Here is a 14,067-nt window from a genome sequence, read left to right on the forward strand (position 1 = left end):
GCCAGGCGAACCGGATCCATTCAAAGTGTGTTTTCATGGCCGAATTGAATGGTACCCGGGCCTCGTGTCCGAAGAAACGAGGTTTTACCCGTAATGCTTCTCTTTTTAGAGAGCTGGACCCCGCAGATCAGAAAATGGCTTTAAACTTCCTAATTTTTGGCGAGGTGCTTTACGGTCCCAGAACTGTTGGATCCCCCTACTGATGGGGGCCCCAGTCTCTGACGGTTTTTTCAAACGGAGCCCACCGTGAGAGGTGAAGATTGGGTCTGTGTAAACAGCACCCTGCGGCTGGATAAGGTAAGAGGAGATTCCACAGAATTTTTGAGTTCTAGTGGCTTTTCTCCTTTAAGGTAAATGCATGCTATGCCTATTGTGACCACCGGGGGCTGCCAAGAGCACAAACCTACACATGCTGAATGTCTGTCTCAGGTGTTGTAATCGCTGTGTATGTCCCAGCGTATCAAGCAGGCTGCAAGCAGGTAAGGTGGATGGGGGGATTTCTCATGTTTGAATGTTCCCCCCCAGGCTAGAGAGGGGCCACAGGGGTCTAGAAAGTGGTTCTACCACCCGGGCTCTGTGGCCTAATGGCCACCATCTCTGAAGATAGCCGTTCAGGCAAATCTTGTTACCAGTCTCCCTCCTCCCCCCCCCCCCATCCCCAGCCTTTTCTCCAGAGCATGACAGGAGAGTCGGCAGTGCGGGAAGCGCTCGTTTTTTTCAAAACTCGAGGGGGGGGGGGCGGTAGAGGAGGGGGCGGGATGTCAGCACAGAGTGTTTAGACTCCCACTCAGGCCAGCTGCAGGCTATTAAAGGCACTCTGTACAGGTGCACTCAGCCTTCTGAGAGACACAGAGCTGACGGTCGCATGTAAGGTGGGACACAGGCATTCTCCTAGGCAGCATTTACTGAAGTAACACCAGACTGAGCATTGGGTAGCAAGGCTTTTAGCCAGACTACATCGCTCAGCGGACAGTGTTCATTTGTATACCTCACACCTTGTTGCTTTGCACTATGGGTAGAAGAAGTTCAAGCACCCCAGGAACCAGAGACACTAGGGGATCTCGTTCAGGTTCTGAGGGCCCCCTGTCGGCAGCATCCTTCCCCCCTAAAGATGGGCCAGGGACGGCTAGCCAGGGAGAGCCATCGGGGTCAGGGGCTACACCTGCTTCTGGCACTTCAGCCCCTGTATATATTACACAAGAGGTTTTTTCCTCAACCATTAATGGTCTAGAGGAAAGATTAATGGCCGTGATTACGTCTTCACTCAGTGGAAGAAAACGCACTAGGCTTTCCTCTGTTCCCCAAGACCCTCAGACAGAGGAGCTCTGGGATAAAGGAGATGAATCCCTTTCAGAGGATCGGGATGGGATGGATGATTCCTCTTCGGAGGATTCAGGTGGAGAGGGACCCTCTGCGACTTCCCAAGAGGAGAAAGTCTTAGTGCAGATCCTCACTGGATTGGTCCGCTCCACATTTAAGTTGCCCATACCTGAAACTGCTAAAGAATCCTCTTCTGCTTTGGGGTCACTGAAACCTTTCCAAGCAGCACATGCTTTTCCTGTTCATACTTTACTTGAAAAGCTTATTTATTCTGAGTGGGATCACCCAGACAAACGTTTTTTTCCGCCGAGAAAGTTTTCAACACTTTATCCGATGGAAGAAAAGTTTATTAAAATGTGGGGAATTACGGCTATTGATGCCGCCATTTCCTCAATAAATAATAGCCTGACTTGTCCTGTAGACAATGCTCAGATGCTCAGGGATCCTGTAGATAAAAGGATGGAATCCCTATTGAAGGATGTTTTCTCCTTAGCAGGATCAGTGGCCCAACCTGCAATAGCAGCGATTGGAGTCTGTCAATACTTAAGAGACCATGTTAAGCAGGTCATCAAAGTATTACCTGAACAGCAGGCCCAGGGGTTTGCTAACCTTCCAGCGGCCTTATGCTTTGTGGTTGACGCCATTAGAGATTCTGTCGTGCAAACCTCCCGTCTTTCACTGGGGTTGGTGCATATACGTAGAATCCTATGGTTGAAAAATTGGTCAGCCGAAGCACCATGTAAGAAGCTACTGGCTGGGTTTCCATTTCGTGGTGCAAGGTTGTTTGGAGAGGACTTGGATAACTATATCAAGAGAATCTCTTGTGGGAAAAGCACTCTCTTACCTGTCAAGAAGAAGAGTAAGCGTCCCTCTTTCAAACGGACTCTTTCCCCAGCGCCGGGGGCTTCAGCCTCCAGGCAGTCTCAACGGCCGCCTCCATCGGGGTCCAGAGACAAGAGTCAACCCCAGGGACAAAAGAAGTCCTGGGGAAAGAAGCCTACTAGGCAAAACACTAAGACCTCTGCATGAGGGGGCGCCCCCGCTCACTCGAGTGGGGGGAAGACTGCGACAATTCTCAGAGCTCTGGCAGGAGGACTTCCAGGACAGATGGGTAGTCTCCACGGTAACCTTAGGGTACAAGCTGGAGTTTCAGGAATTCCCTTCTCCTCGGTTCCTCAGATCAAATGTTCCCAGAGACCCAGAGAAGAAGCAGTCGCTCCTTCTAGCGTTAGAGCGACTTTTGTCGCAGGAGGTCATTATGATAGTTCCCGCAAAGGACCAGGGATTGGGCTTCTATTCCAACCTTTTTACGGTCCAAAAGCCAAATGGGGATGTCAGGCCCATTTTGGACTTAAGGGATCTGAACCGATTCCTAAGGATTCAATCCTTCCGCATGGAATCAATTCGAACAGTAGTTCCCACCCTGCAGGGAGGAGAATTTCTGGCATCAATAGACATCAGAGATGCATATCTGCATGTGCCCATTTTTCCTGCTCATCAGAAGTTTCTGCGCTTCGAGGTAGGAGGGCGCCATTTCCAGTTTATGGCTCTGCCCTTTGGGATAGCCACTGCACCTCGAATGTTCACAAAGATCTTGGCTCCTCCTCTGGCCAGATTAAGGGCTCAGGGTATAGCTGTCATAGCATACCTAGACGACCTGCTCTTGATAGACCGGTCGGTAGCCTCTTTGAATGGAAACTTGAGGACCACGGTCAGGTATCTAGAACACCTGGGTTGGATCCTCAACTTAGAAAAGTCTTTCCTAAAACCAGTAAGAAGACTGGAATATTTAGGTCTGATTATACATACAAGCCAGGAGAAAATATTTCTACCCCAGGCAAAGATCACTGCTTTGAGAGAGCTGATTCTGACAGTAAGGACCAAGAAGGGTCCCTCAGTCCGCCTTTGTATGAGGCTACTAGGGAAGATGGTGTCTTCATTCGAAGCAGTTCCCTATGCTCAGTTTCACTCAAGAATGCTGCAACACAGTATTCTGTCGACCTGGAACAAGAAGGTTCAGGCATTAGACTTTCCGATGCACCTGTCGCATGCGGTGCGTCAGAGCCTCAATTGGTGGCTCATACCCGAAAACCTGCAGAAGGGGAAATCCTTTCTACCGGTTACCTGGACGGTGGTAACAACAGATGCCAGTCTGTCAGGTTGGGGAGCAGTTCTGGAACAGGCTGCGGTCCAAGGGGTATGGTCCAAGACAGAGAGGACCTTACCCATCAACATTCTGGAGATCCGGGCGATACATCTAGCTCTAAAAGCCTGGACTATCAGGCTACAGGGTTGTCCGGTCAGGATCCAGTCCGACAATGCCACAGCAGTGGCTTATGTCAATCATCAGGGAGGCACCCGGAGCCGAGCTGCTCAAAAAGAGGTGAACCAGATCTTAGTCTGGGCAGAGATGCATGTGCCATGCATATCGGCAGTTTTCATCCCGGGAATAGAGAATTGGCAGGCGGACTATCTAAGTCGCCAGCAGTTACTTCCAGGGGAATGGTCTCTGCATCCCGACGTCTTTTGGGCCATATGCCAAAGATGGGGGGTTCCAGATGTAGATCTCTTTGCATCCCGATTCAACAAAAAGATAGACAGATTTGTGGCAAGGACAAAAGATCCTCTTGCATGCGGGACGGATGCGTTGGTGATTCCGTGGCATCGGTTCTCACTGATTTACGCATTCCCGCCTATTCTGCTACTACCACGACTCCTTCGCAGGATCAGGCAGGAAAGGAAGTCGGTACTTCTGGTGGCCCCCGCTTGGCCCAGAAGGACTTGGTATGCAGAAATAGTAAGGATGACGGTGGGTTCCCCGTGGACCCTACCGGTACGCCCAGACCTGTTATCTCAAGGTCCAGTGTTCCATCCTGCCTTACAAACGATAAATTTGACGGTTTGGCTATTGAGACCCACGTTCTGAAGAGTCGTGGGCTCTCAGGTCCTGTCATATCTACCTTGATTAATGCAAGGAAGCCAGCTTCCAGGATGATTTATCATAGAGTCTGGAAAGCTTATATAACCTGGTGTGAATCCAGAGGTTGGCATCCCAGGAAATATGTCATAGGTAGAATCCTTGATTTTCTACAGATGGGATTAGAGATGAAGCTGGCCTTGAGTACCATCAAGGGCCAGGTCTCTGCTTTATCAGTATTATTTCAGCGGCCACTTGCTTCGCATTCTTTGGTCCGAAACTTTATGCAGGGGGTGATGCGTCTTAATCCTCCGGTTAAAGCGCCCCTAAACCCCTGGGACTTGAATTTGGTCCTGGCTGTGTTACAGAAACGGCCTTTTGAACCAATAAGTCAGATTCCTTTGGTCTTGTTGACAAGGAAATTAATTTTTCTGGTGGCCATCTCTTCTGCTAGAAGAGTATCAGAATTAGCAGCTCTTTCCTGTAAGGAGCCTTATTTGATTATACACAAGGATAGAGTGGTACTACGCCCTCATCCTAGTTTTTTACCGAAGGTGGTTTCTGATTTTCATTTAAACCAAGACATTGTTCTACCTTCCTTTTTTCCAGATCCCTGTTCTCCGGAAGAGAGATCTCTACATTCGTTGGATGTAGTAAGAGCAGTTAAGGCCTATCTAGGGGCAACTACTCAGATCCGCAAGACGCATGTTTTGTTTGTGCTGCCAGAGGGTCCCAATAGAGGACAGGCAGCGTCAAAAGCTACCATTTCTAAATGGATTCGACAGTTGATCATTCAAGCTTACGGTTTGAAACAGAAGATTCCTCCGTTTCAGATCAGGGCACATTCCACAAGGGCTATTGGTGCTTCTTGGGCAGTGCATCACCGGGCCTCTATGGCTCAAATCTGCAAGGCCGCAACCTGGTCTTCAGTTCATACATTCACCAGATTCTATCAGGTGGATGTGAGAAGGCATGAGGATATCGCCTTTGGGCGTAGTGTGCTGCAGGCAGCAGTACAGGGTCCTCAGGTCTGATTGCACCCTACTTGGTCGTGGTTCCCCCCCCTCAGGTAGCATTGCTCTGGGACATCCCATCAGTAATTACTGTGGCTCTGTGTCCCGTGATGTTCGAGAAAGAAAATAGGATTTTTTAAAACAGCTTACCTGTAAAATCCTTTTCTTTTGAAGGACATCACGGGACACAGAGGTCCCACCCCTCTTCTAATACACTATATTGCTTGGCTACAAAACTGAGGTATCCCTGCAAGGGGGAGGGATTATATAGGGGGTTGAACTTCCTGATAGGGTGTGCCAGTGTCCAATCACCAGTGATACCTATATAACCCATCAGTAATTACTGTGGCTCTGTGTCCCGTGATGTCCTTCGAAAGAAAAGGATTTTACAGGTAAGCTGTTTTAAAAAATCCTATTTTTTGTTTTTAGGGTGAGGTAATGCCTATACTTTTACAGTTCAGCTGATCGCCATCTTATGGGTCAGCCTTCACATACACCAGTACTGCATCTTTAAACCCGTTCAGTTGCATGTTTGTTGATTTATGTATTGTTTAACTACATTGCCATATTACATCCTTTTAGTCTACCATCCATTTGCTTGTGGCATATTTTCTGCGTACTATTTTAGTGGTAACCTACTAACGCTTAAGTTGCACAGGTGTGAGCAGCCTCCAACTTACAACCAGGTGTGTCAGTGGGGACTGAGCAGCTTGAAGAGTTGTGGAAGAACATAGAACCCATCATGTCCAGTGACTTCTGGGGGGATAAGTGCTACATGTTCCTGGGATTTAGAGACATTTGTAACTGATCACACATCCTGCAGCAGGTTTTTTTAAAACTAGGATCCATAGAATGCTAAGGTCCCTCCAGTGTTTGCTAGGGGTTCCTTGATGAGTCATTTCTGACTCTCGGATAAGTAACTACTGACACCAATGATCTTTATAGCTAACTCTAAGGGCAGCATTCTTCCCACTGACAAATAAACTAAGGAGCATTTTTCCCACTGACCACCAATGTAAGGAACATTCTACTCACTGACCACCAATGTAAGGAGCATTCTCCCCACTGAACATCAATGTAAGGAGCATTCTACTCACTAACCACCAATGTAAGAAGCATTGTTCCCACTGACCACAGATGCAAGGAGCATCCCTCCCACTTATCACCAATGTAAGGAGCATGCTTTCCAATGAACACCAATATAACGGGCATTCTTCCCACTCACCACCAATGTAAGGAACATTCTTCTCACTGACCACCAAGAAAAGGAGCGTGTTTTCCAATGACCACCAATGTAAGGGGCATTCTTCCCACTGACCACTAATTAAGGGAGCATTCCTCCCACTTATCACCAATGTAAGGAGCATTCTTCTCACTGATCACCAATGTAAGGAGCATTCTTCCCACTAACCACCAATGTAGGGAGCATTCTTCCCACTGATCACCAATGTAAGGAGAATTCTTCCCACTGACCATCACTGTAAGGAACATTCTTCCCACTGACCACCAATGTAAGGAGAATTCTTCCCACTGACCATCACTGTAAGGAACATTCTTCCCACTGACCACCAATGTAAGGAGCATTCTTCTCACTGACCATCAATGTAAGGAACATTCTTCCAACTGATCACCAGTGTATGGAGCATTCCTCCCACTGATCACCAATATATTGATCATTATTCCAACTGACCACCAAGCTAATGTACTGTGACCTGTAGATGTGGTAGTTATTAGAAAGAGTTCCTGAACCTGCACTTTATTTTATGGGTTCTTCCATGTTAATTAAAAGTTGAGTATAGCTGTATTACAGTACACAATCTGTAGTATCTACCAAAACTAGGTCATAAAAGCCCTACCAAAAGTATCCATTCCATTTGCATACAATTAGGTAGACTTTCATACGACATTTCATATTTTCTGGGATGTTAAGATGGAGTTTCAAGTGAAAGGGTTCATGCCTGTATTACTCCACCAAATCCATTTCCTACCTGGTGCACTCGAGGGATTCCGGCCTTGATTGTAATATCTCGTCCTTTGAGTTGACTCCGAAGTGGATGGGGAAGAGTCCACCAAGAATAATGTCTCCTTTCTTCTGGGCTCTGGTGTTTGGCCCATAGGAGGATGAGTCCAGAGCAAAGCTCAGTAGCAGCAGTAGAAGATAATGGATGTATTGGCCCATCCTTCTCCTGTCTGGTGCCTGGGGTCGGAGGAAGGAGGTGGACCACATGGGACATGAAGTACAATGTCAGCAAGAACCTCAGAAAGCTGATAATCGCCGTCCTGACTATGGAGTACCGAGGCCCGTGGCCTCATTTCTACCGTCCAAGGAAGGCTGCCGGCGTGTCAGTAAAGTCTCCAGTCTGGTTTTTTCCATTACCGTTTTTCTGAAAGACAGGACTCTTCGTCATGTGAAGGCCATCACCCTAGAGAAAAAGATGAGAAGGTTGAGGACTGTATATAAAAAAAGAATCTTTTCAATGTGTTTTTAGCTTAAACGAGATCCACTACATGTACATAATGTCATTAATATATGTAAGGGGTCACACTTTGACTTCAACACATATTAAAGCACCTACTGCTTCAGCATGCTTTTTTGATGTGTTTTTTAAGATTCGTTGATGCTTTGGTGATGCTTTAGTTACAGTGATACTTTTTTTTAAAGCTTTAATGAAGCTTGGCAGATGGCCTGTGTGTGTGTTGTTTGTCTATTTGTTTTAAAGGGGCCCAATAGAAACCCGGTTTAGTAGTACCCCCACTCAGCAGATCCCCACCTCCTTAGTACTCCTGTTCAGCATTGGTACCTTCGTTCAGCAGATCCCCTGCTCAGTAGTACCCCCAGCTCTACGCAAAAGAGATAAGAAAGGTGCGTGGCCTGATGCATGAATCCTTTTCAAATGTTTATTTAGAACAAATAGGTATATACAGACAATACCACATATTCATAGGTGGCTGAGTTACAAGAATAATAGCACTAAAACAAACGGTATTACATGTTACATCTGTTGATGCCCCACTCAGTAGTAACCCCAAGCTCTGCTGATCCCCTGCTCAGTAGTAACCCCCAGCTCTGCTTATTCCCCACTCAGTAGTACCCACAGCTCTGCTGATCCTCCACTCAGTAGTAACCCTCAGCTCTGCTGATCCTCCACTCAGTAGTAACCCTCAGCTCTGCTGATCCTCCACTCAGTAGTAACCCTCAGCTCTGCTGATCCTCCACTCTTTCTAGTCCCGAGCCCCCACTCACCTCCCACTATATTGCTCCCATCTTGTGCACCACATATGTCATTGCTATTTTCTCCTGCCCTGGTCTGCCAGCTCTGCTGATCTTTTTCTGCTCAGTCCTCTTTCTCCAGTCCCTGCTCACCTTCCACTATAGTGTTACCATGCTGCACACCACGTGTGCCATCTGCTAGTTGCTGTGCTCAAGTCTGGACCCCACTCACCTTCTTGAGGCTCTATGCTGCACACCAGATGTGACGTCTGCACCGGACACTCCCGTATTATATGCACATGGACCAAAAGTGACTCCTGATGACGTCTTTCTGGTTTGCTTGTTGGTCTCCCAGTGCATCCTGGGATACCTCATACCTGCAATACCTCTAAAACAAAGCAAAGCTAAAGCTTAATAAAAGCCTCTCAAAAGCTTCAGGAGCTGTAAGCAAGCTTTGTAATAGACTTCTGTGGAGGCTTCAGAGATGCTTTGAAACACCGTAAAACTGACATGGGGCATCATTTCTGAAGTAAAGCAAACACAACATGTAAGCAAGACTGTAACGTAACCAATTTATTTAGTGACAGGAGCTTTGATTAACATTCAGAGAGTTTTAAAAAGGTGTGTATATTGCCCTGTTTCTTTTCCTTGTGTAGAATTTGTAATGATATACACTATAGTGTCAAAAGTATTGGGACACCCGCCTTTACACGCACATGACTTTTAATGGCATCCCAGTCTTAGCCCGTAGGGTTCAATATTGAGTTGGTCAACCCTTTGCAGCTATAACAGCTTCAACTCTTCTGGGAAGGCTGTCCACAAGGTTAAGGAGTGTGTCTATGGGAATGTTTGGCCATTCTTCCAGAAGTGCATCAGGCTCATCTAAGGCACTGATGTTGGAAGAGAAGGCCTGGCTCGCAGTGTCCACTCAAATTCATCCCAAAAGGTGTTCTATCAGGTTGAGGTCAGGACTCTGTGCAGGCCAGTCAAGTTCCTCCACTCCAAACTCACTCATCAATGTTTTTATGGACTTTGCTTGGTGCACTGGTCCAAATCATTTGGTGGAGGGGGGATTATGGTGTGGGGCCTTTTTTTAGGGGTTGGGTTTGGCCCCTTTGTTCCAGTGAAGGGAAAGCTTAAGGCGTCAACATGCCAAAACATTTTGAACAATTTCATGCTCCCAACTTTGTGGGAACAGTTTGGGGATGGCCCCTTCCTGTTCCAACGTGACTGCGCACCAGTGCACAAAGCAAGGTCCATAAAGACATGGATGAGCGAGTTTGGGGTGGAAGAACTTGACTGGCCTGCACAAAGTCCTGACCTCAACCAGACAGAACATCTTTGTGAGCCAGGCCTTCTCGTCCAACATCAGTGCCTGACCTCACAAATGCTCTTCTGGAAGAATGGTCAAACATTCCCATAGACACACTCCTAAACCTTGTGGACGGCCTTCCCAGAAGAGTTGGGAAAAGAAAAGCTGTTATAGCTTCAAAGGGTGGGCCAACGCAATATTGAACCCTACGGACTAAGACTGGGATGCCATTAAAGATCATGTGTGTAAAGGCAGGTATCCCAATACTTTTGACAATATAGTGTATTTAAATGAGAACAGATACATCATTACTCATTACAAAGCAGCCTCTGCTTCCTGCTGTGCTGCACAATGGTTGTACATTACTGCTCCTTCCCACAATGCACCTGTGTTGTAATGCGCGTTAATGCGTGTTGGGCATTCACCTGATCCTCAACACACCACAATGCTTAATATTGCATTAATATTAGGTTTTGTGCAGGATCACTTATATATTTATTTATATATTCCTTCTCTTTACACATTGAGGACCCATAGGAAATGAATGGGCACAGGGACCACAACGTGCATCGAAGTATCAAACAACGTGCTTCAAAATACATGACAACATAAGCATAGGTATGAAGTAGTCCATGAAACAGAATTCATTATAAAAATAAAAAAATGCCCATTACAAGCTGTCTCCTGCAGTACTTTTTGTGCACCACAAGATGTCCTCAATCCTTCAGGTTGAATGACGGTCAGCATCATTCAAACCCCCTCTTCTGTTGTCACAGGGCTGGGACAAGGGGTGGGCAGCGGGGAGGGTACTGTGCTATCATGTGAGATGGGAGGTGGCACCACAAGGAGGTTGGGGGGAGGGGATTTGTGTTGGGAGGGGGAATTTGGGGATGGCAAGGGATAAGAATTATTCTAGGAGGCGAAATTAGAGGGGGTGTGCTAGGAGTGGTGATTTGACGGGATTTTCGTTGGGATGGGGGGAGAAGACTTGTGCTAGGAGGGCGAATTTTAGGGGGTTTGTGCTAGGAAAGATAATATGGTGAGAGCTAGGGGATTTGTGTTAGGAAGGTAATTTTTTTTTTGGGGGGGGGGGGGGATTTGTGCTAGCAGGGATAAGTGGGGATATTTGTGCTAGGAGGGGACATTTAGGCAGGGGGGGGGGGGGAATTGTGCTAAGATGGGGGATTGGGAAGAACTTGTGCTGGGAGGGGGGATTTGGAGGAGAGGATTTGTGTACACAGGGGACATTTGAGGGGTAGAGGATTTGTACTAAGATGGGGGATTTTTTTGGAGGGGGGTGAATTTGTGCTAGCAGGGATGATTGGGGGTATTTGTGCTGGGAGGGGAAATTTAGGGGGGGAATTGTGCTAGGATGGGGGATTGGGGAGAATTTGTGCTGGGGGGGGGGGTTTGGAGTGGGGGAGAGGATTTGCGCTCACAGGGGGAATTTGAGGGGTAAAGGATTTGTTCTAAGAGGGAGTAATTTTTTTTGGGGGGGGGGGATTTGTACTAGCAGGGATGATTGGGGGTATTTGTGCTAGAAGGGGAAATTGGGAGATTTGTACTAGGACGGGCAGAATTTTTTTTGGATGGGGGGATTTGTGCTGGGGGCATATGGGGAATGAGAAGATTTGAGCTGGGGGGGTTGGGCGGGGGTAAAGATTTGTGCTGAGAAGGGAATTTCAACAGGGGGCAGATTTGTATTGGGAGGAGGATGAATTTATGTAAGCATGCAGATCAGTGCTCAATTTTTTTTATTTTTTTTTGGAGTGGGAGAGGATTTTTGCTGACACATAATGTTCATACAGTTTTTTTTTTAGGGGGGGGGGGGGGGTTGCAGTTTGGCATGTTTACCCTGGGCTATAGCTGACCTTTTCCCGCTTTTCCTGGCACTGGGCATGTATAATTATTCTAAGACACGTTCCGCCCTCAACCTGTGACTGGACAGTAAAGGAGAAGTAGCACAGTGGTGAGCCAATCTCTCTCTCACTCTCCTATCGGCATGCTTCTTTGCAACACCTGAACTGATTGGCCTTTTGTGCTGCTGCTTCCTCCCCCTCTTTGAGCTCTTCTGTACAGGGACTTCAAAAGGCTGAAATTAAATCAAATTGATCTTACACTGCTTGTATTTAAAAATACATGTAATGATAATTACAGAGCTGCATTATTCTGTGTCTCTTCTATCTGCCTGGAGTTTGGCTTTGAAAAACTCATAATTCTAATAGCATAGTGTCTTACACAACCCCTTCATCCCACTTCCTTACATAACTCGGTATACCATTTCCTAAACTGTAAATGACGGATTACCTTGAATTACCTTGACCACTGTACAGTTACAGTCCTTTGCCTGAGGGCACAGCACAGCTCGGTAATGACTGCACATGTAATTCAGTACGAGAGATCCGTGCCATTCACAGGTATATAGTGATTTCTGGCACTGGTGGCATTGCTCGGTATAGGGAGACGATGAAAGAAATTCCCAATAGGTTAAGCAGGGTAGAAGTATAGATTAGAAGGTGTTGGGCTATGTTTAAGGTTTATAGGAAAATGCCAACCTGAAATGTAATCTTTTTTGCCTTCCCTGGTACTAATGAAAAATTTTAATAATGTTTTTTTGTTTTTTTTTTACATTTTTTTACTAGTAGACATACACTATATTGTGAAAAGTATTGGGACGCCTGCCTTTACACGCACATGAACTTTAATGGCATCCCAGTCTTAGTCCGTAGGGTTCAATATTGAGTTGGCCCACCCTTTGCAGCTATAACAGCTTCAACTCTTCTGGGAAGGCCGTCCACAAGGTTTAGGAGTGTGTCTATGGGAATGTTTGACCATTCTTCCAGAAGATTTGATGAGATTGTAGACAACTTTGAAAATGATATTAAAATGCTAAAGCTTACGTATAGGAGGTTTTAGTGATTCTATTTACATCTACTTTTGTTTCTATTAAGTATTTTCAAGCATTTTCAAATTTAAGTCAATAATCATGACATGTGGGATACATGAAGACTATGAAGAGATGAGAAGGTGTTAGACTTCACAGGGCTTTATTTACTATATATTTAGTTTTACTTTCATACTTTCTACAAGGATGGCCTTCCAGAAGGTTTTAGTGGGCACATCTTCATAAATCATTTGTTACACTTAATGCAACAAATTCTGTTTACAGGAATTGCTTCAGATGGAAGTATGGGAAATGTGATTTCAACATTTTATGTTACTGAACTACATGGAATCCAAACAGAAAAGATAAACATTTATGAATTATTAATTAACTAGCTTCTTATGTATTCATGTATTATTCCTTTTTTTTTTTTTTTTTACGAAAAATTATTTTGCTGATGAGCTAACATTTCAAGGTGACAACACCAACTTTTTCCATTTACATGAGACTTGTGACATCCCTGAGAATGAAAGCTAACCATTCACTAGAGACCAGTGACATCACTGAGAATGCAGCCTATCCATTCACTAGAGACAGGTGACATCACTGAGAATGTAGCCTATCCATTCACTAGAGACCGGTGACATCACTGAGAATGCAGTCTATCCATTCACTAGAGACTGGTGATATCACTGAGAATGCAGCCTATCCAATCACTAGAGACCGGTGACATCACTGAGAATGCAGCCAATCCATTCACTAGAGACCGGTGACATCACTGAGAATGCAGCCTATCCATTCACTAGAGACTGGTGATATCACTGAGAATACAGCCTATCCATTCACTAGAGACTGGTGACATCACTGAAAATTCAGCCTATCCATTCACTAGAGACCGATGACATCACTAAGAATGCAGCCTATCCATTCACTAGAGACCGGTGACATCACTGAGAATGCAGCCTATCCATTCGCTAGAGACTGGTGACATCACTGAGAATGCAGCCTGTCCATTCGCTAGAGACCAGTAACATCACTGAGAATGCAGCCTATCGATTTGCTAGAGACCGGTGACATCACTGAGAATGCAGCCTATCCATTTGCTAGAGACCGGTGACATCACTGAGAATGCAGCCTATCCATTCACTAGAGACCGGTGACATCACTGAGAATGCAGCCTATCCATTTGCTAGAGACCGGTGACATCACTGAGAATGCAGCCTATCCATTCACTAGAGACCGGTGACATCACTGAGAATGTAGCCTATCCACTCACTAGAGACCAGTGATATCACTGAGAATACACCCTATCGATTCACTAGAGAGTAGTGACATCACGGAGAATGCAGCCTATCCATTCACTAGAGACCGGTGACATCACTGAGAATGCAGCCTATCCATTCACTAGAG

General features: G+C 46.0%; 1 protein-coding gene across 1 annotated transcript in view; it reads right to left on the bottom strand.

The window, feature by feature from the left end:
* Positions 1-14,067, bottom strand: part of LOC141129427 (extracellular calcium-sensing receptor-like) — a 144,565-nt gene that overhangs the window by 58,480 nt on the left and 72,018 nt on the right. The window contains 1 exon segment of the mRNA XM_073617459.1: positions 7,239-7,673. Within this exon segment, the coding sequence (XP_073473560.1) occupies positions 7,239-7,477 (239 nt within the window). The 5' untranslated portion in view covers positions 7,478-7,673.

This window comes from Aquarana catesbeiana, linkage group LG02 (assembly GCF_042186555.1).
Source record: "Aquarana catesbeiana isolate 2022-GZ linkage group LG02, ASM4218655v1, whole genome shotgun sequence".
Taxonomy (NCBI): Eukaryota; Metazoa; Chordata; class Amphibia; order Anura; family Ranidae; genus Aquarana; species Aquarana catesbeiana.